At 38.3% G+C, this 26,090-nt stretch overlaps 1 protein-coding gene and 1 long non-coding RNA gene across 6 annotated transcripts; one reads left to right on the top strand and one right to left on the bottom strand.

Moving 5' to 3' along the window:
• The first annotated feature begins 2,842 nt into the window (after nucleotides 1-2,842).
• Nucleotides 2,843-5,730, top strand: LOC113463279. 2 transcript variants are annotated; one of them, XR_003387265.2, is made up of 4 exons: nucleotides 2,843-3,976; nucleotides 4,076-4,205; nucleotides 4,328-4,768; nucleotides 5,366-5,730. It is a non-coding gene; the product is annotated as an uncharacterized LOC113463279 (long non-coding RNA). The 2 variants fall into 2 exon arrangements; XR_003387263.2 differs by having other exon boundaries at nucleotides 4,076-4,768.
• Nucleotides 5,731-13,534: 7,804 nt separating this feature from the next.
• Nucleotides 13,535-24,951, bottom strand: LOC103715645 (protein NARROW LEAF 1-like). 4 transcript variants are annotated; one of them, XM_008803346.4, is made up of 6 exons: nucleotides 24,719-24,951; nucleotides 18,696-19,374; nucleotides 18,379-18,522; nucleotides 15,771-16,011; nucleotides 14,685-15,185; nucleotides 13,535-14,564 (listed from the first exon to the last, which is right to left on the bottom strand). In XM_008803346.4, the coding sequence occupies exons 2-6, from the start codon at nucleotides 19,182-19,184 to the stop codon at nucleotides 14,125-14,127; spliced, it is 1,815 nt and encodes a 604-aa protein (XP_008801568.2). In that variant the 5' UTR covers nucleotides 19,185-19,374; nucleotides 24,719-24,951; the 3' UTR covers nucleotides 13,535-14,124. The 4 variants fall into 4 exon arrangements, with proteins under 4 accessions (XP_008801568.2, XP_008801569.2, XP_038985677.1 ...); XM_008803347.4 differs by having other exon boundaries at nucleotides 18,696-19,276; XM_039129749.1 differs by having other exon boundaries at nucleotides 18,696-19,215.
• Nucleotides 24,952-26,090: the final 1,139 nt, after the last annotated feature.

Here is a 26,090-nt window from a genome sequence, read left to right as displayed (position 1 = left end):
AGCCTTTTGTCCTTGTTTCTCATAGGTGTCAACCGCATGACACCCATGACATGAGAACCACCCAAGACAAGCCCCCAATGCCCTCTCCACCTGGGGCTATATGTATATATTAAACAAAGAAGGCTATATATAGCTTCCTTATTGCAAATAAAATGTGTGTGAGTGAGTGAGAGAGAGAGATAAAATGTGTGTGAGTGAGTGAGAGAGAGAGAGAGAGAGAGAGAGAGAGAGAGATTTTAAACCCTACCGTGCCCAAACGCACACTCCCTCCTGCCCACCCTATTAATTATGGGTCAGACCGGGTCTATCTAGTGGGCCAGTCCAACCGTGAAGCAGCATACACAAATGCGCATGCACGGCATGTTTTTCCATTTTGTCCAGCTTTGTGTATGCTGCTTTGCAGTTGGACTGATCCACCAGCTGAGCAGTTGGCCTAGTTCAACCAATAATCACTCTCCCTAGCCGCATCCTAAAGAAATAGTAGAAGAAAAAAAAAAATCCACCCAAGTTAGGAAAAAATGGAGAAAGAAATGTGTATTGCAGTAGTGGTATATTTGCGCATAGTTGGGTGCAGTTGTTGGAGAAAGGTACCAAAAATGAGGCAAAATTAAGGCCCATGGCAGTCCAAGCTGAGAGCCATGTTAACTCAACTTATGGTTGAGGAAGGTTTCTATGTTAAACATGAGCAGCAAGAGTGGTCGCAACAACAACAGAAATAGCAGCAGCAACGAGAATAATAATAATAACTTTTTTTAAATCTCCTGTTTTAACATCAAGCACTAAACTCTACAATCCTCAAGCACATAGCCCCTCCTCTGAAGAATGGAAAGGTACCAACCACTTCATAAACTCCAGGTGGCTATACGATACATGGTTCAATGTTCACTATCAATGGCTTCATAGTTTTTGCTCCTTAGAAATGTGATCAAGTTAAAGTTCTTTTGAATCTATAGCATTTCGAGCAACCCCTATTGGTTGTCTTGCACAACACCAAATAGCCGTTGCACAGCTCTTGTACAAAACCGACTACATTCTCACCCAAATGGGTATAACATTTTTATTATCAATTAAATTGGGCAAAAAAGCAGTCCCTACACCATTCTTGCAGTGTACATTGGCCCATAGATCTTCTAAAACAGTATGTAACCACAAAACATTACATCCATCAGCACATACCACATCTATCACGATAAGTCTGTGGTTTATTTGTCTCACAATAGCTATACAATGGCCCCTGTGCAAGGATGCCACACTTAAATCGAAAAGTGCTTTAAAATTTATTTGTAACAATCCGGAATCTTATCCAAAAAGACTAACCAAAAGATATTATTTAGATTTTTGAATCATGTATGAGTACCTAAGATCTACAGAGCCGATATGGGACTAAATACATGCCCTCACGGGACCTCACATACTCCCCCCATTTAAGTCTTGACATCCTCGCCAGGCTAAAAATCTAAATCCAATCACAAACACTATGATCAGCTCATGGTCAGCTCAAATATACCCATGCTGCAGTATCCCCTAATCTACATTGGTCATGGGTCAGGTCCGCTCTGATACTATTTGTAACAATCCAGGACCTCATCCAAAAAGGCTAACCAAAATGTATTATATGGGTTCTTTGATTCTGTATAATTACTCGAGATTTATCCAACGAATAACCAATATAAGACTAAATACAAACTTGCACAGATCCTCACATACTCCAACAAATTTGTATGAATATATGAATCATCTATAGATTGAGTACCATCATTACAACATCCTTTGGGTATCGTGCATCTATGCTTCCCAATAACTGCTGTAAGTAGATTGATGGAACATGCACATCCTTCTACACTTCAAATACTAGTAATGTGATCACATGAGAAATTGAAATTGACCTTGCCAACAATTATCTTACAAAGAGAACGGAGCAATCCTATAACCACAAAGAATCTTTTTATCACCGACATGGCATATGGCAAATGGCACAAAGAGAGGTTGGCACAATTCATAGTGTTAACAAGATTCATATATAGAAGGTTTGCAATGGAATGCACCAACAAGTAACAACTCTCCCAGCACATCTAGGGAGCATCTTTTGATAATAGGGTTGCACACTGTAAAATTTTTCATTACAGAATCATTATAAAAGTCTAATTGGCAATGCATGTGCCCGTGTCTCTTGACAAACTAAAGGTTGTGTTCAAGTGGGGACAATCAAGATATGCTACAGGCCTACATTAATTATAGGGGAGCAAGAAACAGAAGACACAGTAAATTACATGTGAAATCATAAGTTTGAAGTCAAATTGGTCGGTACGAGAGCCCATATGATCTTGCTCATGTACTACTATTACTACTACTTTTGCTGCTACTTGTTTTTGTTGTTATTGATGGTACTGAAATCCAGCACAAATATGAAATGCAGATGGATGTGGAGATGCAGGACACTCAGAGAAGAACAAACAAGAAGGCAATTCAAAATTTGTGTTGTACAACCCTCCTACTGATCAGGGGCATAGTCTAAAGTACTGTTGGTAATCTTTTGTTGTTCAGGGGTTTTAATTGTTGTAAGTTTTGTATCACCATTTCCGAGTTACTGCAGATCGATGGACACTCAATGGTTGGGGCTAATCTTAAGCTAGGCCAGGGGCCTTCTTGATATGACACTTAGAAAGGCCTAGCCTTTCTATGACAATAAGCAGCAGCAATAGTAAAAGTAGAAACAAAAAATTATGGAAAAAGCAAAAATATCGTTTCAGCCAGCTTCTTCGATTAAATGGTGCTTTCCATCCAACCAAAAAGGTCAAGGATCTAATCCCAGCTCATCCTCCCCGAGAGAGAGAGAGAGAGAGAGAGAGAAAGAGGGCAGGGTCACCGTCGCTAGCTGTAGCTAGGGACCAGGTTATCAAAAACATTCTATGTCATATGGTGCAAGTAGAGATGAGAGGTGATGAGGTGCATTTATAGAGAGATGGAGAGGGTGGCAGAAGCTAAAGCAGTGTCACGAGGGAGAGGGTGGGGGAAGCTAAAGCACCGTCACGAGGGATGGCTGTGAGGGGCCTCCCTAGCAACCACCACGCCATGCATGGCTCGTGTTGGAGAGATGGATCTCCTCCCTCTCCCACCACCACCACCACCATTAAATTATGATGATTACAGACTGAGAACACACCCACCATTCTTCTCTCCCCTCCCTGCCCGTTTGTTAACCAATTTGATCGATCTGTCGATAGCTTCCTTTTAGATCCGCTGCTTAAATTTGCTTTGTTGGTGTGAGAGGTTGAAGCTGCCAGCATGATCTGGTCATCGAACGCCTGTCAGAAGATACTGTAAATCTCTCATATCACAGTGTAGTATACAGGTAGAAATATAGATAGAAAGAATAAATAGGTACGATACTTCTTGTTATTTTTATTGGATGTGTAGGGTTGTTGAGGAATGGATCTCTATATACATACATGTTGTGGAGCTTCTTTGGCATGTAATTTTATAGATAAGAAGAAGAAATAGAAATAGATCGATAGATATAGACACTAGATAGACCCTAAAACTATGGAGAGCATTCTCCAGCATTCACAGGTAGGTATATGGATGGATGGAGAGAGAGTGAGGGAGATGGGAATGGATGTTTACTGTAGGAAAGGTAGTTTCAGATCGCAGGAAGGGTATGGACAAATGAGTCTGACTCGGAGTATGTTGAAATTATAAGAAGGTAGGTGAATAGGTAAAGATACTATACAGACAAACCTCTCCTCACCTCCCTTCTTCCCCTCTCTCTCAGGGGATTCAGTTTGCAGAAGGGAGTAATCCTTGTTTGCAGGATAGACTGCATGGGTTTTTTGTGGATAAGATAGAAACCATAGGTATGACTCTCCATCAGATCATCTTGCAGCTTCACTCACTCACTCCCCAACAGAAGATCTCAAAATGCGTTCTCTTGAGACTGCTCACTCTCATCAACTGCGAAAAAATCAAATCCAAAGAGGTATACATAGCTGCATAAGAATTCTCCTCATTTATTTACTTATTTTTTCATGTACACACAATGTCATTCTTATCTCTTCTTGGGCATCAAATTATGCAGGTTATGCTGTTATATTTTGCTTTCAGTAAATATTCGGTTTGTCAGCCATGGAAATTATTTTCCTGGTCTAGGTTCAACTGTGGTAACTATAGTATATATAGGGAGAAAGACATGAACAGATAAATCTGAGGTTAGTATTCTTATTCATGTCCTTGGATTTGTTTTATATGTCAAGATGTATGTCCATCATGTTTGATATTCCGCCGACCCCAACATTCTTTTGAGTGCTACCACTACAAATATCCAGTACAGACTATGGAGAGTAGGATCGATACCTCCTGTCTTCACCTCCATGTCTTCCAGAATAAAAGGATTGAAGGTATGGCACATTTCAGAATACAGATAAAACTTTTCAAGTGTCTTCTACACCCTACCCACATCTATCACCATGGATTTATGTCCATGGCAAAAAAGCGCAACAAGTACAACTGCTCAAATCTTCCCAAGAACTAGGATCACAAGAACTTCACAACCAAGTTTGCATGTAAGTGCATTTCCATCTTGTGTTTGTTATGTGTTAATGTTCTATAGAGATCAAGGTGATGAGCTCGCACTTCCAATTAGAAGGCGAGCGTTGTTGTTATGATATTTGGCAGCATGATGAGGTACGTTGAGCATGGAATTACTGCTAGGATCAAGGTTCCGGGCTGCCATGGGGGCGGCAGAGCCCTGACCATTGCATCGATAAAATCGGTAAGTATTATCTCCTATCGGAATAGTCAATAATCCATGATGCTCGCAGATTAAGATATAGTTTATGCTGAAAGATGGAGTTTATATAGACACAGACAGGTGGGCCTGATCAAATTAACGAAGAAAGGAGGTCCTATGGTCCCTTTGAATGATCCGGCAACACTTAGATTATGGATAATGGGTGAAAGTTAATGCTAAGGTTACATAGCCATATTGATCATATACTACGATATTAGATGAATAATGACTAATACATAGTAAAATATATTGTTATGTCTATGCTGCAGTCTGTTCTTCTACAAGAAATTCTCATTAACTGATATATAATACAATACAATATGGTAAAACATCATATATATAATTTGCACATCTTTATCTATCTAAAACCAGTAGAAGGCACTCAGAACCCTGTTAAATTATGCGCATGTTTCTATGCTGATATGTTCTTCCTCAAAATTTGAATGCAGAAACATAAAGTGATGGAGATTTTTTTGCATATAATCCATTTCTTATATAATATTTCCAGAATTTATGAGCCCTCAATATTACGTTTAGGTTCTAACCCCATCTCATGTCGTTCTTTGGTTGTTTGACTAGGTGACAAGGATATTTTGAGACAATGATGTACCTCTCCAGACTTCCACAAAGAGAGAACCAAGAGAAGGGAGATCTTCAAGTGGTACAAGAATGTAGATATTTCTTTAGCAATTCAAACGAAAATCTGTTTAGGCCTCTTTTTCAAGTAATGACACTACCATATTTAGAAAGGAGCAACTCTACATGGACACATTCATTGATAAAATTTAGGGTAGAAATGTCTGGTTACTGAGGACCTTGTTTCAAAAAAAAAGAGAGAGAGAGACTAATTTTGGTGTTAATCTGAGTGTGCATGTAAATTTAGTGCTCCTCACTAAAAATATATATAGGTTTTAATGGTATCTTTTTTTTCTTTTTTTTTTAGTACAACGGCTGCTCATCCTACTCTAACGTAGGAGCAGCCAGCAGAATCAAGGGCCTAATGGTATCCTTTGCAAGACATTTGTGTTACCATATATTAGCAATACATTTTGCTCATAGTTTGTGAGTTAAAACCATAAGTCTACTTACATACCAATAAGTGTCGTATATCCGATCTGTTCGAATTCGATCAATGAATCAATTGTTCTTTAAATAGTGTCTTTTTCAAACCAGGTTATGTTAGGCCTTTCCAGTCCAACCAACTTGGTTTATGTGCCCAATTCCCTACATTTATTCAGTGAGATGCCTCTAATAAATTCTTCCAAGACGTCCTATAACAATCCACCAAGGTGGTAGAAGTAATCATTTTGATTCATTGGCTCAATATAAATATCCATGATCTCCCCAGTGCACAACCAATATGGACTAAATACATGCTAGCATAGTTTCTCCCACATGTCCCTTTTTAAGTTCTAACATTCTTGCTAGACTAAGAGCCCAAATCCAATTCGGTCCAATTTACAATTATACCATGATCTATTTATGTCAGCTCCAAAGGGATCCCTTATTTCATATGAGGTATGATTGGTTCCGCTCTAATATCATTTATAACAATCTAAGATCTTTACCTAAACATGCACCTACACAAGTCCTAATACAATACTTTGTAACAATCCAAGACTTCACCCAAACAGGCCAATCAGAAGGTTTTATTTTGATTTCTTGGCCTTATATAAGAATCCAAGATCTTCCCAACAAACAACCGATATGGGACTAAATATATGCCTACATGAGTCCATACGTACTTCCCCCCTTAAAATGCTAGAATCCTTGCTGGCCTAAGAGTCTAAATCTAGTCAATTTAATCACAGATACCATGATTAGCTCATGTTCAACCTTAAAGGGATCTATGATATAGTCTTCTAATTGATATAAACCATGGGCCAGGTTCTCTCTGATACTATTTGTAACAATCCATTATTTAATTTAGAAAAACTAATTAGAAGGTACTATTTGAGTTTTTTTTGGCCCTAAAGATCTTTCTAATACAAAATCGACGTAGGACAAAACGCATACCCGCTTCCTAAGTATTAATCATAATTCCACATTGCACTTCTCAAAGTTTTGAATAAGCTCATGAATTCGCATGTAATCCGTGATCCACTTGCATCAAGCTTATTTATGAACTTAGATTTTGAGCACCTATTCACAAATAGTACCAACACTAACCACACAGAACAGTTCTAACACTGTTGATATCATCATCAACCGTAAGCAATCCATGTGCCTTCTTCCCTCCTTCGGTTTCCATTTATAGTAATTGATGAATGATTCCATTTGCCTGTCCTTCTATTGTCTCAAAAGAAATAGAGCCACCTCCTTGCGTCTCTCTCATGTTACCCCACCTTTCCTGATGTTCCTCTCTTCGCATTCGTAAGCTGAAGTCTTGGCCATCATGGTGGAAGTAAGACTTGGTCTTCTCCAGTATTAATGACACAGCTGTGTTCTATGGAATAGTTATGGACAATCTCTCGATGGCTTTTGAAATGCTCCAATAATTGGCTTGGAGTGCTTGAAATAGCTCTAATCGAAGACGTTCGATCTTCTTTTTATCTTCCATCACTTGAATAAAGGGAGTAAAACAAAATCTAGGAAGTTCGATTTCTCTTCTAGAGTGAACAACAGTGGAGGTTATACTTCCATCCTTGCTCAAAACTGCAAAGAAGAGACGTCCAATCAGCGATATACATATATCTCATCTTCTAGAGTGAATCATGTAAGTTATACTGCCAAAAACTGCATGCACAAACTTTATTAGATATGTCTTAAGCTGCTTCTTTTCCTAAAGTATTTTTTTCATTGAGTTTTTGATTTACAGTCTTAGAAGCTACCTACCTTTTCAAATTGGGATTTGCATCCCATGGCATTACTTGCTGTTCATATATGCTCACAGGGGAGACCATGACAAATCTGAACTAAGAGTATGTATCAAAGAAAAAGAAAAAAATGGAGAAAAATGTTTCTAACATAAGACCAACAAGAAAATACTACAATAATGAAGTTTCATACTCATCATAATAAAAGTATTAATCAAACACAAGAAGAGTTCGAAAGAAAAGGGAAGCTCGCACATCAATATCATCTTCGTCGTGTCACAAATGTGTCGAGTTTTTCTGCATCTGTGTCGGCAGATGGCGTGCACGGGCATGTGGTAGGAGAGGATGCAATAATTTTGATGATAGAAATTAGCCTAATCAAATATATGCATTACCTCCCTTGCCTCAAAAAGCCAGACTCCATTGCCCAACAACATATCTGATAAGATCCGCATGTTTGTACTTTAACTGTGAAAATATATGCATCATTACTGTTTGCTATGGCTTGTGACTCACCTGGAACAAAAAAGCCTATGAGCTAACATGCCATGCCTCCCATCAAAAGATAAACACTGCTATCAGTGATTCCTTGGGCAACTTCAAATGAACCATGATGATTTCAAGCTCATAAGACTTCATTGAGAATTATTGCAAGACTATGATAGGAAAAACTCCTGAAGGAGCTTTCTGAAGATCTAAAACTGCTACATATATTAATGGAAGGCAATAAAGCAGCTGACCAGGTGGTGAATCAAGCCGGGTCTCCTGGAGGCAATTAGGGTTTGAATGATCATGTACCTAGTGAGCATATAGATATTTTGACTCATGATGTATGGGGGGGCTTACCATGTAAGAATATAAGCTTGCAGCCCTGGCTTTAGAGCCATTTTGAGATAAAAAATGAAAGAAAACAACTAAAGGAGCTTAGCACTAGAGAATCATGCCAAAAGTCCATAGAACTCAAAATATCGACTAGGTTGAATTTGCTTTCACTTTTTAATCCTTCAGCTGAAATAACTGGAAAATCTTTTGCACCCCAATTCAAAGCCAGCATATTCATTGATTTTATTGAATTATTTTTCTTTGCCATTAACAAGTAATGAATCATTTGAAACAAAGATGCCTATCACAAAATATCATTATAGCCAGTATCAGAAGCATATGACAGACATTGTATCGGCAATAACAAGTAATTTTTTTTACTCTTATTATATATTGTAGATTATAACTATTATAGTTTTCTTGAACAGTTTTGGGCACCAACTGTTGAGTGGATAATAATGCTATGGAAATGTTGCTTTTAAGCCAACTACTAATCTTATTACTTGACTCCTTCACTACTTTATACAGTAGGTTGCCTTGGGATTTATAGAAGAAATGGGTATAAAAACAAAGTTTAATTAAAAATATATATAGTTAAAAAATGATTAGGAATAACTAGATCAAGTCTCTTGATTCAGAGCTGTACAACAAGCCTTCAGATTAATACATAAGTCTGCTTAATGTAATAAGCATCTTAGAAATTTTGAAGCTGAGCTAGGTAAAGTTAAAAAAATGTTTTAGTAATTAGTATTTTGTCTCGATTTCAATTAATATCCACGGAGGAAACTCCAGGAGAAATTCTAATCTTGATTTAAGGAAATAACATATAATTTGATGCGATGCAAATAGCAATTATACTCGGACTAAAAATTTGATTGTAGCACCAGTTCAGCCATCAATTGTAGCACCTATTCAGTGCATAAGATTGAGCATATTAAAAATTTAAGAATAATTAGCCCAGTGAAATCCAAGTCACATCCCGAATAATGAACGGGCCAACGCCATCTATTAGCGTAATTGAATATTACTTTTGAATGAGAAAAATCTAGTCCCAATTGCCAATAGTTCCTCCTTGCATCTTCTCCTATTATCCAATTCCTTAATGTTTGAACCACAATTTTCCATGCCTCTACTCAAACCTGATGAGGGGAACCATGGATGTTGCCATGCTAATTTAAAACTATTGCTAAGAGTGACAGAGTTAAAATATAAGAGCCACGTCTTACAAGCACATTTTAGTTCATAAAGAAAGATAACCACTCTTTCATCTGATATAATTGTGTTGGCCATCAATTGATGGTGGCTCTGAGCAACTTATGTAATCACGCTTAGTGCTGGATTCTAGACTTGATGCGTACATAACCATGACTTAATCATGCTTAGGTTTGTCGCTCTTTATTTCTTTTGCTTTGCACTTTGGCAATTCCAATAGTCAAATCGGCTAATCAAATGCATGATTGCCGAATATATGTAAAGGCATCTCAACTCTTAAGGTAACTACCATTGATGCTTAAGCTACACTTCTCAAGCAATCATTTTATTCTTGCGAGCACCAAGAAAGTTAGAGGTAAAAGTGAATCGGACAATATTTGCCCGAATCTCCACATCCGATTTTATCTGAATTCAAATACAAATTTGAATACATAACTAATATCTATATCCATATCTGTTAAAAAAAAAAAATACAAATATAGATAGACAGTTATTTGATTTGTATACAAATATCTAATTTTATTAGAAATCTTATTTAGCCTAATATCTTTTGTTTGGTGGTTCATAAAGTTCAGCTATCACATTTATTCTCATATTTATATTTATATTGTCAATAATAATTTGTATCGGCATCCTTTTCAAAATAAATATAGATACGAATTTTAATATCAATTAATATCCATAACCATATTTGTATTTGTTAAATAAAAATAGATATAGAAATAGATATACTCTAATCCTTATCCGAACCATTTTTAGCCCTAATGAAAGTGCATCACCAAACCATAAGCTAATTAGGTTTTCATCTCGGCCTAGAGTCTATCAATATTCGGCAACTCCCGATACAATATATATGAAAACCTTAACCCTATTATCTCCACTAAAAGATAGGCTGATAAAATCTGAAATACTAACCACTACGATATGTTCATATTGGCCAATATTTTTTAATCATTTTTTATTTTATTAAATATAATTTATTAATTAATAAATCTTGAAATCAACACTTTAATATAGTTTTTAATCTGAATTTACCTTACAGGCCAAGATTTCAATATCTCACTTGGTTTTCTCCAAGTTTTCCTACTATACAAATTTGCAGCTGAGATAAACCAAGATCTCTGTTCATCTCGGTCCCAGCCACCTACCAAGATAACTAGTACATTGAGATTTAAAAGCCTCGATCTCACCATGATTTTCTGTGTATACATGCATGCACGCACTTTCTGGGTGTACATTTGAGGGCTGCAACACCTGCATCATCCGGCTTTCACCATTTAAGAATTTTAGAAACAAATGGTCAAGAAGACCAGCCAAGCACTCAAAAGAGCAAGGCCTGGAACATAAAAGGAACCATTGACCACAAGCAGACAGCCAGCAAAAGCAAAAATTTGATAATAGATCCAGGAGTGTCTCAAATCCCTGGTATAAGTGATATCACCAGCCAACCACAACAGTCAAAAGAAGATTCACTTGAAACAGAAAAAACACCACTAATTGTTTCCTGACTGTTATAATACAGCCACCAGCTGCATTTGGCAAAAGCAAATTGAATGAATTGACCAAATGAAAACTAGTTTCAGCAAAGAAGCAAAAGACCCATGGACCATTAGAAAGGCATCTACTGAACTTGGCCATAATACAAAAAAAGACTAATAAAATGACTTTCCGACCTTGTGCATTATATTTTATGACTTTCCACAGTTTATCCTCTCAGTCTCTATTTCTAAGGCAGATGATCAGAAGGATTTGAGATTTATCCTCTGCATTATATTTTGTTTTTGACTTCGCTTATGCTGTCAGGCTGCACTAGTTTAAGCAGAGATCCATACCGGCGAGAGACTACAAACCTCATATGACTTTAGATTGGGTGGAGCACTACAAAAGCCATCTTCAGAACTATGATTTTTCCAGTTGATCAGAGAAATGTGCCATTTCATAGTGTATAACGATGAGAAGATTGTCTATAACCAAACTAACCAACCAAAGAGATGAATAAGGCATAATATACAGAAATATCTATCAAAAAATCATCGAATAAAAAAGCTAGCAGCATTCCTTAACCAAAACCATCCACAGATTTTGTTTTTTGACCATATAAAAGCATGTTCCAAATTCTCCATTTGAAGAGATGTTTTCCCCTTTTCAAATTTACCACCAGATCACTTGCAGTGTTGAAATCATTTGTCCTCATCGATAAGCCCCAGTAAATACTTGACATTAATTATGCCAATTGAACATTTGCAGTATTAGAGGATCAACTATCTAATTCGTTATATGGAAAATTAAACAGAAATTTTGTTCACTGATTTTCCTTTAGGTAAAATTATCTCCAATGAGTTTTCCTCTCAAGCATATACTAAGCACAAGAGTTCCACAATGTTCACCGATTAGTTCCTTTTCTCATAGAAGATATAAGTCACAGAATTTCACATTGTTGATAATCACAAACCACGATAGAATATTCTCATGGCTTGAAATTGCAGGGATCATAATAAAACCAATAGTTTGTAGGACCCTGCCTCCTATAATTTACCTTACGGAATCAAAATCAAAACTCTACAATTTCCTTCCACTTGCATCCTAGGATTAAAACTTTCCAGCAGAGTTAGCGAATGCCAACATCAATGCAACTCAATCTAATCTGCAAAGTTGCTCCACTTATCTAAATCTTTCATTTGAAACAAGAGCAATAAAAGAGGCTATATATTTCTTTTAGGATGATTTCTATGCTGGAAAACTACTGCAAACCTGCAAAAGGGTATACAAATAACAGCATGTTCAGTTCAAGATGCATTTTTGCACATGCTCAGACATATAAAAGTTTCATTCTTCCACATATGACAATCAGCACTAGTCATGATCACTCTAATATATCAGTCTTTTCTGGTCGCTGACAAAATGCTACACTTCATCGTTTGGCTCACAATTGCTTATAGATATCTTGAATGTTATACAGGTAAAATAATAATCTGTTGATCCTTTCTAGCGCAAAGTAAACATGATACCCCAAATCCAATTATACAAATATGCCTTAAAATTTTATAACATGTTCTTTTTGCTCCTTATAGTAAAATATATTCTGAATGATTCTTAATTCCATTAGCATTTTTCTTTGTACTCTTAAATAATTGTTTTTTTGGTTCCAGGCAAATCCAGCCTGTTTCAATTATCAAGCACCTAAAACATGCTCTCAAAATCAAAAACATAAACCTTGATAAGGATTGGATATTAGAGAGAAAGAAAAGTGAATGGGACAAGCCAGCTGGTGTAAATGCCAATGAGTCATGAAAACAAGCATATACCTTAACAGAGAAAACTGAATCAAACAAACAAGCCAGTAAAATTTCTGGTGAGAAGTCCTGAAAACAACAGTATACCCTAAACAAGCTCAAAATTATCACATATGTGCATCAAGTTCAAAGAATGTTACTACACTTGCATGAATAGTAAGTGCAGGAAAATGCTGATGTTGCTCTGCCCAAATTCTCTTAAACTACCTGAACCAGACCGCCTAGCTTTGCACCTTTAAGTACTCAAAATCCAGAGATCCATACTTTCACCCATCTACAGAATTTCTTCTAAGGAAGTTACCCTTTGCAACTGAAAATCATTTTGCCTCTTATCGTTCCAAATCGATAATCATTGGTGCCTAAGTATTATGCCACCTATGTATCTAATTAAATATGAGAAAATTTAAAATATTTCTTCTGAATTTCATTTAGCAAGTTATTTCATCTCACATAGGCACGGAGAACATTCTGTGTTTATCTAGGATATATAAATGCAAGATACATCACAAATTCTTGTCTGAGTTTTTTTTCTTTTTTAATGGTCCATGATATTTGAATCTAACATGAATTTCCAAACTACAAAATATGGTACATGACAAGTGACGTGCAGAAAAATCTTATGCAAATATAGATTTCCATCCCAAGTGTGCTTGTTACATGAACCCTCACTCCAGTTACTTCCAAGGATGTAAACAGATTTTGGCCCATCTAGCAAATTAGGAGAATTCCATACTTTGAGAATATAATCTTGATTCACATTTCATGCTTTAAGAAAAAAGAAAGTGAACCGAGCTTAAAACTCATCTAATTCTTACTACAAATGGAGCTTGAGCTAACAGGGTAGCAATAATATAGCATGAATATTGTCTTCCACATAATTGAGGACCAATGCATCTGTAAATCGCTTGGACATGCAAAACTGCAAAACTGTTGACCGGTTGAACGTCTAACCTTTAAACTCAGCACAGTGTCATTTCAGAACAGATCGATGATGATGATCACCAAAGAAAAATAAATGGCTCTCCAGTGCAGGCTATCCATCAGTTTTACGAAGGCTGGTGAGTTATAAAGTAAGGTCCCTATTTGAACTGGTTGTAGAGAATTTCTATTTTGAAATTCATAACCATGCCCGATGCATCTCCATGCAGTAAAAAATTCCTCTTTGACACTGCTTGACAACTACAGGGCAGCTACTTCAAGATTGGAAACTCCTTTCATTTTGGCAATCTAAGCTCAATGTTGGATCCAATTGTGGTCTTTTGGGTTCTCGATCCCCCAAATGCAGAGAAACACAAAGATCTTCATCAGTAGAATTTCTTAGTTCAGAAAGATTTTTCAGTTCAGGATTGTCCTCTTGGTTGCGATGCATAGGGGACATGCTGATGAAATTTGGAATGAATTGATGCTCTTCAACATTATTTGCAGCCTCACCTGTATCCACCTGAAATTCAGTTTGTGTAAATGGTGGATTCATTGCTGAGCCAGAAGCACCTTCAGGAGGTAACTGTTGGATGTTAAGACCTAAAGGTTCATAAATTTCACCGATCTTTTCGTTTACAAGGGTGCCTACAGTAGGAGATGAGTCCCCAACCGCAGAATTGACTGCTGCAGCGCATCTTTGCTCCTGCAGTGCATCTTTGATCACAAAATAAAAAAAAAATGATTAAACATTTCGGCAGAGGAAACAAAAAGGACAGCATCATGATGTATTATGAGATCTTTTACAGCTCGGATGAAAAATAAAAAGCTACAAACCTTGGAGTCCTTCACTCGTAGTAATTAGATCAAGTTCCAAAAGATTGAGAAGGCGACCCAGATCAACTCCACTTGTCCAATTCTCCGGACCTTGACCACTTTTAAGCTTCAACCTTCCACGATTCGCTGTCCCACCCCATATAATACCTATTGGCTGGGGCTTCTCGCCATCTTGCCCTGTCAAAATGATGAGGCTCCCACTATCACCTTCCAGATCGAATGTTTGTTGGTTCTCCCCCACAACAAGAAAATCAGTGAAGAAGCAGATTCCTTTCTCATCATTGTACTCCAGAGCATAAGCCATTACAGTTCCAGTTGTCAAACCAGAGCTCCTTCCAACCTTCACCACTTGTCTCCCAATGAGGCTGTTGATTGGTGATTGCAGGTCTATAATCTTAACATCTCCAATCTCACCCACTCCCTTCACTAAAGTGGTGACACTGGACATGTCAAAGTCATCAGCAAAGGGGATAAATGCCCCATCAGCTCGCACAAAAGTCTCTGCAGGTGCATCAGAAGGTAAGAGGTATGTTTGGGAATTAGAACACCAATCAACCAAAAACAGAAACCCAGCAACAGAAGTTATTTCAGAAGAATGTGCTTTGCTATGCCATCCTAAATGATAACAAAGATAGTTAACATTCACTGAAGCTAACACCACAATGTCACTTTCTCAATAATTTGTATACAGATCACATTTGCATCCCATGGACTTAGTGTGGCTGTAAAGAAAATCTACAAAATCAATGTCACTTTCTCAATAATTGGTATACAGATCGCATTTGCATCCCATGGACTTAGTGTGGCTGTAATGAAAATCTACAAAATCAATGAAATATGTGCAGTACTAGAATAAGTGATCTAGGAGTCATAAGCATCTATTCATGTTTTTAACAAAAGATGGTAGGACCATGAACAAGCATCTAGCTGAATTGGACTAAGATTTTTTTTCATTTATGATCTTACAAGCTCAAGGGATATATATTTGTTTCAAATTAGACCGAAACACCCATAAAACACCTATTGATTTGAGATGCTAATTCCACATAACAATAGTATGACATAAATAATCTGGAACTCTGTTACCTGGGTTTGTTCCAGCATAGATCTCATACCAAACATCATCTGTGATAAAAGATGTTGCCCTTTCAACGGCGCCCAAATAGACTCCGGGTCCAAGGTTGGGCGGCAATGGATGAAACATTTTCTGGTTAGGGTAATCCAAATCAACAGCAACATGCCGATTTGTGAGGAAACCAACTTGTTTGTTTCCTGAGCGACTTTTCACGATGGCCCCTAAGGTTCCATATGTTTCTTGGCTTGCCACCTGACCATGACATCGAAGAGTCAGAACAACTGAAGAGATCGCACTAAAATAATTATATAATGAGAGCAAAGTAACTTAATATGAGTGGAATATACTTGATTGATGGTGGAGATTGTGACTTCATTGAAGAATTCAATTGACATTTCATCCTCAGATAGATATTTGGCCAAGAATACAAGAACAAAGCAAAACAAACAACCACATAATAACCAGAAAGAAAATAACCAGCAAATAATTTATTAATCAAATGCAACTAATTGAACTTGCCCCAAAGGATTCTCTTCCTTATGGAGTGGTTCAAAGAGAATTTGTTTTTTTCATGCCTTATGCACAATATCGAATATTCATTCCTGGTAGCCAATGGTATACTTGAATCATTTATGGAATCAACTGTGGCCTTCGCATGGTTAAAAAGGGCGGCCCAAAGCACGAGGTTCTCGCCGCTACATGTTGGAGGTTGGAGAGGGGGGGGCAGGGGGAGTTGTTGGGGGGTTGGGTTCAGATGTAAACAACCTTACCCCCTATGCAAAGATGTTATTTCCATGTTTCAAACCTGTGACACCCAAGTCATAATGGAGAAACCTTTGCAAGATTGCATATAGAAAAGAGTTAAAAACCTAGCTACCCATCACAACTTTGATGATCTAGGTTCAAAGCCTAGTTACGCCCCTAAATGGGACTGGTATCCGATGCTAAAACAACATTATCGGAGGCACATTTAGGAATATGAGGAATTTTAGGAACATAAAAAATCAACATTGCTAGAATGTGGTCTCATGGTGAGCTAATGTGAATTTAGAAGAGGACAACATCAAGGGTAGAATTTTTATATAGATTAGATGATGGCAAATGCAGAGGCAAGATAGATGGATTAAAATCCATATGGAGCAAGTGGAGCACATCCACCTCAATCAAAATTATAGATTAGTGTGGATTATACCAAGTGGAACACAAGGATATGATACGAGAATGATGCATAAGCGCTAAAGTAGATACTAGAGGCAAGAACAAGCTAGGGAATAAGCCTCAATATGTGATTAAAAATATGCAAGGTTCTTCAAAATGTGATTAAGAACTTATCAAAATAAGCCTCCAAGCAAAGCAATTCAATTAAAGCCAAAGAAAGGGCAATCAACTCATAAAAAACACAACAAACCACTAAAAGATGGAAATAGTTTACATGAACAGGATAGCTTCAATGAAATCTCAGATGGACCAATTGGCGACATGATTTCATGAAATCCAGAGTAGGCCAACTGAGCTGATTTGGGGGTTGGATGAGGTCAACCATGGCGAAACTTGGGCCACCCAAAGAGGATTGGGCACTCATATCCTCAACCAAACAGGCGAGGGGGAAGGCCCAAGAGGTCAAAAAGACCTTAGAGATATAAATTACAGGTAGTGGGGTAGGTTGGTGAAACCACGATAGTTAAAAAAATCAAATTTCGAATTTCTCCAGAAGTGAAGAGTGTGAGAGTAATAAAATTCCAAATCTCCTTTTTAGGGGTACAGAACTCTCCATTTTCCAAAACCAGCCACTGTACTAACCTGCCTCAAGAACTTAAAATGCCTTCATGTTTCTCCAGATACCCTCCTAAGTTTCCAACAGGAAGCAACACAGGTCATTTGACATGGCTCCATTGACCAGCCCAGATATAAGACAAGCACAAAACAAAAAGAATGCAACTAGAGTACGGAAGTGGAGAACGGTATATCTATACAAAATCTCTTCTTCATGAAGCTCTTAGGAAGGGATTTAGCAATAAGTAAACAGAACAAGAGACATGATATTTATATAGTGAAGCAGCATTGAGTTCACAAAAACAGTTAATGAATGTGACAGCTAATTATATGCACATGATGTAATAGGAGCATGCTCACAATGGCAAAAAAACATAGAGCAATAGAAAGAATGAAAGGACTAGGGGAGCAATTTATATAGTATGCAGTAGTTATATACTTCATAACACCATCATGCAATAGAAAGTGCTTTGTCTCATCCAATTTTTCCGTGGATAGCTGAAATGACTTCCATGTGCTATAAATATACAGACTATGATATAGCAATCTAAACACAATATTATATTAGAATCAGAATAAAACCACAAAGAGGATAGGATCATAACATAAATTGGCTTGAGAAAAGAGGAATTGTCTTGATAAGTAAGAGAGCATTTACTGTTTTTCAAAATATCTCACCAAGCCACTATGAGGAAGATCCATAATATATGAAGAGCAATCCTTAATCCCCCATTGGTATGTCTTTTTTACATGCTTGCAGACACAACAATTTAAACCAACGATGCATGTCACCAGGATGCATCACAATCTTTGTCAGATAAATGGTGGATAAGTGTGAATAGATACCTGAGAACCTGAACCTATGCATGGATCACTTCCACGCAACCCATCCACAAGCTTGTTGTACAATTGTTCCTTAGGAGTTGGTGCTGGTGCACCATAGTAAGAGAATTCCACAACATCTACATCACACCATACACCACCTGGTCCCTATTTATGAAATAAAAAAGTAATTTCATGATAAACAGGCAAAGAAAATCTCTGAAAAAATAAAGGTATGTTATCAAAACCAATTTGAGCAAGAGGGCATCACACAGCAGTAAGATAACATATCAAATTACCTCTGAAATTAAATGATACAAAATTATAAACTATAAATGTACCTCAAGAGCAGATGGCAGACATTGATTGCGGTTGAGCCATTTCCTGTGAACTTTTCGTGCCACAAAAACAAGAATTGCTGGTATGTCAGTCAACTTCCCTTTCCTGATTCGAAAGCCTACTGCTGTTCCTAGACTAAAACGACGCAAGATCTTGCTATGAAATGCTCTTATAGTCATCAAATCAAGCAATGTCGTGGCTTGTTGACCAGCTGGCAGTCTGCCAAGACGTCCTGGCAGTACTCCTTTCTGAAGGTTCCCGAAGTAATTTGCCCGGCCTTCAGCAGCACCATGCATTAAGGTAGAATTGGGCCAAGAAAAATATGCAGCACTGCTTTCAGAGTGCTGACAACCTGATGCAATTGGTTGGAGAGGAGATGGACTGCAAGAGGGCAGGTACGGGTGATTGCATATATTTCTTTCCATATCCAGGGCCGATTCCTCTGATTGTGATGATCCTGAGTGATGCCCTCGAGTGTCTGAAGGCCTCATGATGCAAATTATGTGCTATGCCCACATCTAGCTAATTCCAGATATCTTAAATATGATCAGGTGATGGGTCTGAGAAAGCAAGATCTAAAAACCTGAAACCCAAATCCTTTTCTAAAAATAGTTCCGATGTTTAAGAAGAATTGAAAAGGAGCTCTTCGTTAATGATGTTGAAATGACGTAGATATAGTCACTGAAAAGGGCAATAATCCCACATAAAATGTTTGTCAGAAATATACCTTCCACACATAACAGGCATCTTGCAATGATTTTTGTTGGTAAAAAACATGACGATATTAATTTTTAGGGGAATTTACTTTCCCATCCCTCTAAAGACTCCACTGTAACAAAAAGTCCTTGTTAATTAAATCTAAAACAACCGGTCCAGAAACTTTCCAAACTGTAATTCCCGGTCCCTGAGCCCCTTTTATTTTGAAATAAGATACCGAAAATGCCCCTTCCCTCATGATCTCCCATCCTTCCGAAGAAGAAAAATTTCAGAGACTTTCCAAACTGTAATCTCCGAGCCGCGGCTGCTGCCGACCGCGGCCTGCCCCCTCCCGCGGCCGCCGCCGGCCCGGCTCGCCTCCTCCCGAGCCCCCTCCCGCGGCCGCGCCGCCGGGAATGCCTCCGCCCCCGCCCCCATGGTGGGAAGGTGCCGAAGAAGAGGAAGAAGGGCGTCGTCCCGCATCCTGCGGCTGTCGCCGGCCACGGCCCGCCCTCCTCCAGCGTCCGCCGTGGCCCAGCCCCTTTCCGGCGCCGCCGGCCTCGCAGAAAGAGAAGAAAGAAGAAGAAGGGAAGAAGAGAAGAAAAAAAAGAAAAAGAAAAGAAAAAGTTTGAACTGGGGTCGACTCCTGCTCTGCTGGGGTCGACTCGTGAGAATCTTGGGTCGACTCGCTCACTTCTACAACAATTTTCTAAGAACACTTAACTGTGTGCACAGTCCTGTTAACTGTGTTCGCAGACAACTTAACTGTGTGCCGCCAGCTCGCGGAAGGAGAAAAAAGAAGAAAGAAGAAGGGAAGAAGAGAAGAAAAAAAAAGAAAAAAAAAAGAAAAAAAGGAAAAAATAAAAATAAAGTTAAATAAGCTTGGAACAATTAAATAAGTTTGGAATACACTTAATCTAACATGACACACAGTTAAATAAGCTTGGAACATATTTAAATCATCCCGGAACACACTTATTCTACCCCAGAACACAGTTATTTCGACTGTGCACACAGTTAAGTGTTATTAGAAAATTATTGTAGACTTATGCTGAGCTGGGGTCAAGCTCTCTGGAAAAACAGGCAGAAAAACAGCTCTCTGGAAAGCCTGAAAGAGTCGACTCCAGGTGAGCAGGGGTCGACTCGTGCTATTAAGGGGTCGACTCCACGTGAGCAGGGGTCGACCCCAGGTCTGCGAACACAGTTAAGTTGTATGTGAACACAGTTAACTTGTCTAGGAACACAGTTAAGTTGTCTGTGAACACAGTTAACTTGTCTAGGAACACAGTTGTTTAGGAACACAGTTAAGTTGTTTGGGAACACAGTTAACTTGTCTGGGAACACAATTAAGTTGTCTAGGAACACAGTTAATTTGTCTAGGAACACAGTTAACTTGTCTAGGAACACAGTTGTTTAGGAACACAGTTAAATTGTTTGGGAACACAGTTAACTTGTCTAGGAACACAGTTAAGTTGTCTGTGAACACAGTTAAGTTGTTTAGGAACACAGTTATCTAAGAATACAGTTAACTTGTCTAGGAACACAGTTAAGTTGTCTGTGAACACAGTTAACTTGTCTAGGAACACAGTTGTTTAGGAACACAGTTAAGTTGTTTGGGAACACAGTTAAGTTGTTTGGGAACACAGTTAACTTGTCTGGGAACACAGTTAAGTTGTCTAGGAATACAGTTAATTTGTCTAGGAACACAGTTAAATTGTCTAGGAACACAGTTAAATTGTTTGGGAACACAGTTAAATTGTTTGGGAACACAGTTAACTTGTCTAGGAACACAGTTAACTTGTCTAGGAACACAGTTAACTTGTCTAGGAACACAGTTAAGTTGTCTGTGAACACAGTTAAGTTGTTTAGGAACACAGTTATCTAAGAATACAGTTAAGTTGTTTGGGAACACAGTTAACTTGTCTAGGAACACAATTAATTTGTCTAGGAACATAGTTGTCTAGGAACACAGTTAAGTTGTCTGTAAATACAGTTAACTTGTCTAGGAACACAGTTGTCTAGGAACACAGTTAAGTTGTTTGGGAACACAGTTAACTTGTCTAGGAACACAGTTAACTTGTCTAGGAACACAGTTGTCTAGGAACACAGTTAAGTTGTCTGTGAACACAGTTAACTTGTCTAGGAACACAGTTGTTTAGGAACACAGTTAAGTTGTTTGGAAACACAGTTAACTTGTCTGGGAACACAGTTAAGTTGTCTGGGAACACAGTTAATTTGTCTAGGAACACAGTTAACTTGTCTAGGAACACAGTTAACTTATCTAGGAACACAGTTAAATTGTTTGGGAACACAGTTAACTTGTCTAGGAACACAGTTAACTTGTCTAGGAACACAGTTGTCTAGGAACACAGTTAAGTTGTCTGTGAACACAGTTAAGTTGTTTGGGAACACAGTTATCTAAGAATACAGTTAACTTGTCTAGGAACACAGTTAAGTTGTCTGTGAACACAGTTAACTTGTCTAGGAACACAGTTGTTTAGGAACACAGTTAAGTTGTTTGGGAACACAGTTAACTTGTCTGGGAACACAGTTAAGTTGTCTAGGAATACAGTTAATTTGTCTAGGAACACAGTTAACTTGTCTAGGAACACAGTTGTTTAGGAACACAGTTAAATTGTTTGGGAACACAGTTAACTTGTCTAGGAATACAGTTAACTTGTTTAGGAACACAGTTGTCTAGGAACACAGTTAAGTTGTCTGTGAACACAGTTAAGTTGTTTAGGAACACAGTTATCTAAGAATACAGTTAACTTGTCTAGGAACACAGTTAAGTTGTCTGTGAACACAGTTAACTTGTCTAGGAACACAGTTGTTTAGGAACACAGTTAAGTTGTTTGGGAACACAGTTAACTTGTCTGGGAACACAGTTAAGTTGTCTAGGAACACAGTTAATTTGTCTAGGAACACAGTTAATTTGTCTAGGAACACAGTTGTTTAGGAACACAGTTAAATTGTTTGGGAACACAGTTAACTTGTCTAGGAACACAGTTAACTTGTCTAGGAACACAGTTGTCTAGGAACACAGTTAAGTTGTCTGTGAATACAGTTAAGTTGTTTAGGAACACAGTTATCTAAGAATACAGTTAACTTGTCTAGGAACACAGTTAAGTTGTCTGTGAACACAGTTAACTTGTCTAGGAACACAGTTGTCTTGGAACACAGTTAAGTTGTTTGGGAACACAGTTAACTTGTCTAGGAACACAGTTAACTTGTCTAGGAACACAGTTAATTTGTCTAGGAACACAGTTGTCTAGGAACACAGTTAAGTTGTCTGTGAACACAGTTAATTTGTCTAGGAACACAGTTGTCTAGGAACACAGTTCAGTTGTTTGGGAACACAGTTAACTTGTCTAGGAACACAGTTGTCTAGGTACATAGTTAAGTTATCTAGGAACACAGTTAACTTGCTTGTGAACACAGTTAACTTGTCTAGGAAAGCCTGAGAGTCGACTCCAGGTGAGCAGGGGTCGACTCGTGCTGTTAAGGGGTCGACTCCAGATGAGCAGAGGTCGACTCCAGGTCTGTGAACACAGTTAAGTTGTCTGTGAACACAATTAACTTGTCTAGGAACACAGTTAACTTTATTTTTATTTTTATTTTATTTTCTTTTCTTCTTTTTCTTTCATTTTCTTTTATTTTCTTTTCTTTTTCTTTTTTTTCTTCTCTTCTTCCCTTCTCCTTCTTTCTTCTTCCTTCTCCTCTCGCGAGGCCGGCAGCTACGGAAGGGGGTCGGACGGTGGCGGCCACAGGATGGGGCCACCGGGGGGGGCAGCGGCTCCTCTTCTTTGGCACCTCCCCACCGTGGGGGCGGAGGTATTTCCGGCGGCGCGGAAGGGGGCAGCGGGTGCGGGAGGGGGCGGGCTGTGGCCGGCGGCAGGTGCGGGAGGGGGTGGGCCGTGGCCGGCGGCTGCCTTTTTCTTCTCCTTCTTCGGTGGGAATGGGAGAGGCGGGGGCATTTTGGTCCCATAAAGCAATGTTGAAATATATATGGACCGGTTGTTAAACAACCGGTCAACAGGGATTTAATGTTAAAGTTCGGTCAATAAATGGACCGCTGAGCATGTTCCCCTAATTTTTAAGTCTTCCAAAGAAAATAATTAATAAATCCAGCATCTGCATGAAAAGAAAATTAGATACAAACGAACTGTAATGAACAAGTACTTACTATCAAGTACATTATGGAAGACACATGAAAACTGGGTAAGAATCTAAAGACTCATCAGAAAAATAAATCTCTGAGGTTGGCATAAATGCATATAACTTAGGGCCTCTCCTTTCCATGCCAAATGAAGCTGATCAATTGATGCTTGTGCAATCCAGGAACAAAGGAAGAAAAAAGGGAAGATAAAGCAGACTGCATGGTAGAAATGGCAGTGCCCATGGCCCAAGGGAAAGCTCGGTATGAAGTTAAACAGAATATTAATTAATTATTGGAGAAAAAAAACAAAGACCATCGGAAAGGTACGTTGAGTGAAAGTTAAAGAAATATCTTTCTCTAGCTTCTATGAAGGCACTAAAATATGATCAATTCAGAGAGGACTATGGGAAAAGCATTCAGTAAATTTCTTTTGCTGAACCGTGCAGGGAATGGGAAAGACTCGAAATTAGAGCACAAAATGAGGTCATCTGACAAACAAAGAAGCAAAAACAGTGCCATCTCGTCAATGCTAAAAATCCGTTTAGAATCTAGAAAAGATCTGATTTTTGCAATCGGTTAAACAAAAGACCGAAAACCCCCAATGTGTGGAATGCTCGCATCGAGAGCAACCGAAAAGAACCATCAGAATCTAAACTGGGGCTCCATGATGAGTTCAGTAACCAGCTGAAAGAAAAAGCAAGGCGAAAACCACCTGAACGGCTAAAAAGATCTCTCTTTTCCACCATTTTAACATTTTAAAGAAAGCCATAAATGAGAAAACAACGGAAAAAACACTTTCAAAAAACATTTTTCCCCTGCGATTTTCCTTGTATAAATTGTCAATTATAAAGAGGAAACCAGGTAAATCTGTCCAAAAAGGCAGTATTTTGATAGGGTTCCGGCAACAGTAGACCCTGAACGGACAAAAAGCAGCGATTAAACTCAAGTCCAAACTCAAATCCGCCCCTTCTCTTCTCAAAACCCGCAAACATAGGAAACCCAGCACCATCCAAGAAACAAAAATGGTCAGGTAAATACAGCTCCCTCCTATACAGCACGATTATTGCCCTCTAAATCACATGGACGAGCGAAAAAAGCCATTTTTAAGGGGATTCTGGAAGGAAAAGGGAAGAAGAGGAGGAGGAGAAGGAGGAGGAGGAGGAGGCTCACCCAGAAATCGTAGGCAATGGAGGTATGATCACTGAAGCGAGGGCCGCTGCTCGGCTCCAAGACGGGTCTCCTCGGAGATCGCTGACGGAGTTCGGAGGCTTTGGGAAAGCTGTCGGCTTGGCGGATGGTAGAACCGATCGCAGTGTGGGGGATCGGTAGACTGGGCCATCGCCTTGGGGGAAGAGGGGCTGAAGACAAGGGGGAGAAGGAGAGGGGGAGAAGAGGACGGAGGGTAGTGAGGGATTTTTAAAGGGAGAATGGGCCAAAGCCAAACGCATGAAAAAGGACCACCATTGGAAATTAAAATCGACCACACATTTTTTTAAAAAAAAGAAATAGGAAGAAATAGGAAAAAATGCTTAAAATAGCCAGGTTTACACCCATTCTTTTTTCTGGTTAAACATAGCAGCATCCTTTTAAATAATTTAATATAAACTAGAACTCAGCTGACTGTGACCATGGTATGCTTGAAACTGATCTTGTTACTTTTTAAGTCATAATTTTGGATCCAAACTCAACCTTTTGATCATCTGAGTCATATTAGGCTCCTGAAACATATATTTTTAAACATAATAGATCATTTATATTGAATTACTTTCAAGCATTATATAGATTTAACCGAAAATATTCGATTAAGGACTAAGTTGGATGGGGTTTGAGTTTGAGTCAAAATATTTTTCATTTCTGTTGTTACTAAAATAATAACAATTATCGATCAAATATAAAATCATTAAAAGTTTTCAAATTTTGAAAAAATAAATACTTAATAAATTTTGAATATTATATATAAATATGAATATGATTAAGAGAAGGTCAGACATTGGAGAGGATCCGAAGAACTGCGGTGGGAGCTATAGCTCTTCCAAGAATCAACAAAGCTCATATACGATTACATGCCTGATTCTCTTTTGTAAAGTTCTATCCTTTATTCCTTTCATATTTGGCCCTCGTGTTAAATCTAAATATTCTCGGATAAGAGATAGAGAAGAAAAAAAAAAGACATCATCAAATTTTAAAAAGAATTAGTCAAAGATTATTGAGAGAGATTAAGTGGTCACAGGGATCTTTTGGTATTGGCCACAGGGATCACAGATCGCTATTTCCCATCTCCTTCTTGCTGATGGTTGCCTTTTATTTTCAAGGCAAGTTGCACCAAAAAAAAAAAAAAAAAATCTGAGGCAAGGAAATAGATTGCAGAATCTTAGAAATACTTGGGTGCTCCAGTACCACCTAAGAAACTGTGGTCAACTGAGCTGCAGGTTATCAGGTGATGATTACTTGGGATGGAGAGAAAACTACAACACCTAGGTAACAACAAAGCAGATGCACCTTAAAGCACTGCGAGGTGCTCCTCCAAGGATTTTATTCTTCC

This window comes from Phoenix dactylifera, chromosome 9 (assembly GCF_009389715.1).
Source record: "Phoenix dactylifera cultivar Barhee BC4 chromosome 9, palm_55x_up_171113_PBpolish2nd_filt_p, whole genome shotgun sequence".
Taxonomy (NCBI): domain Eukaryota; kingdom Viridiplantae; phylum Streptophyta; class Magnoliopsida; order Arecales; family Arecaceae; genus Phoenix; species Phoenix dactylifera.
This window is presented reverse-complemented; position numbering and strand designations above follow the sequence as displayed.

Excerpts from the sequence above, each read along its gene's own strand:
- LOC103715645 (XM_008803346.4), bottom strand. The coding sequence starts at position 19,184 with ATGAGGCCTTCAGACACTCGAGGGCATCACTCAGGATCATCACAATCA. Across the intron at positions 18,523-18,695 it reads GTCTGCCATCTGCTCTTGAG|GGACCAGGTGGTGTATGGTG; the intron begins GTACATTTATAG and ends TTTCATAAATAG. Across the intron at positions 15,186-15,770 it reads CTATGCTGGAACAAACCCAG|AGACTTTTGTGCGAGCTGAT; the intron begins GTAACAGAGTTC and ends ATGCACCTGCAG.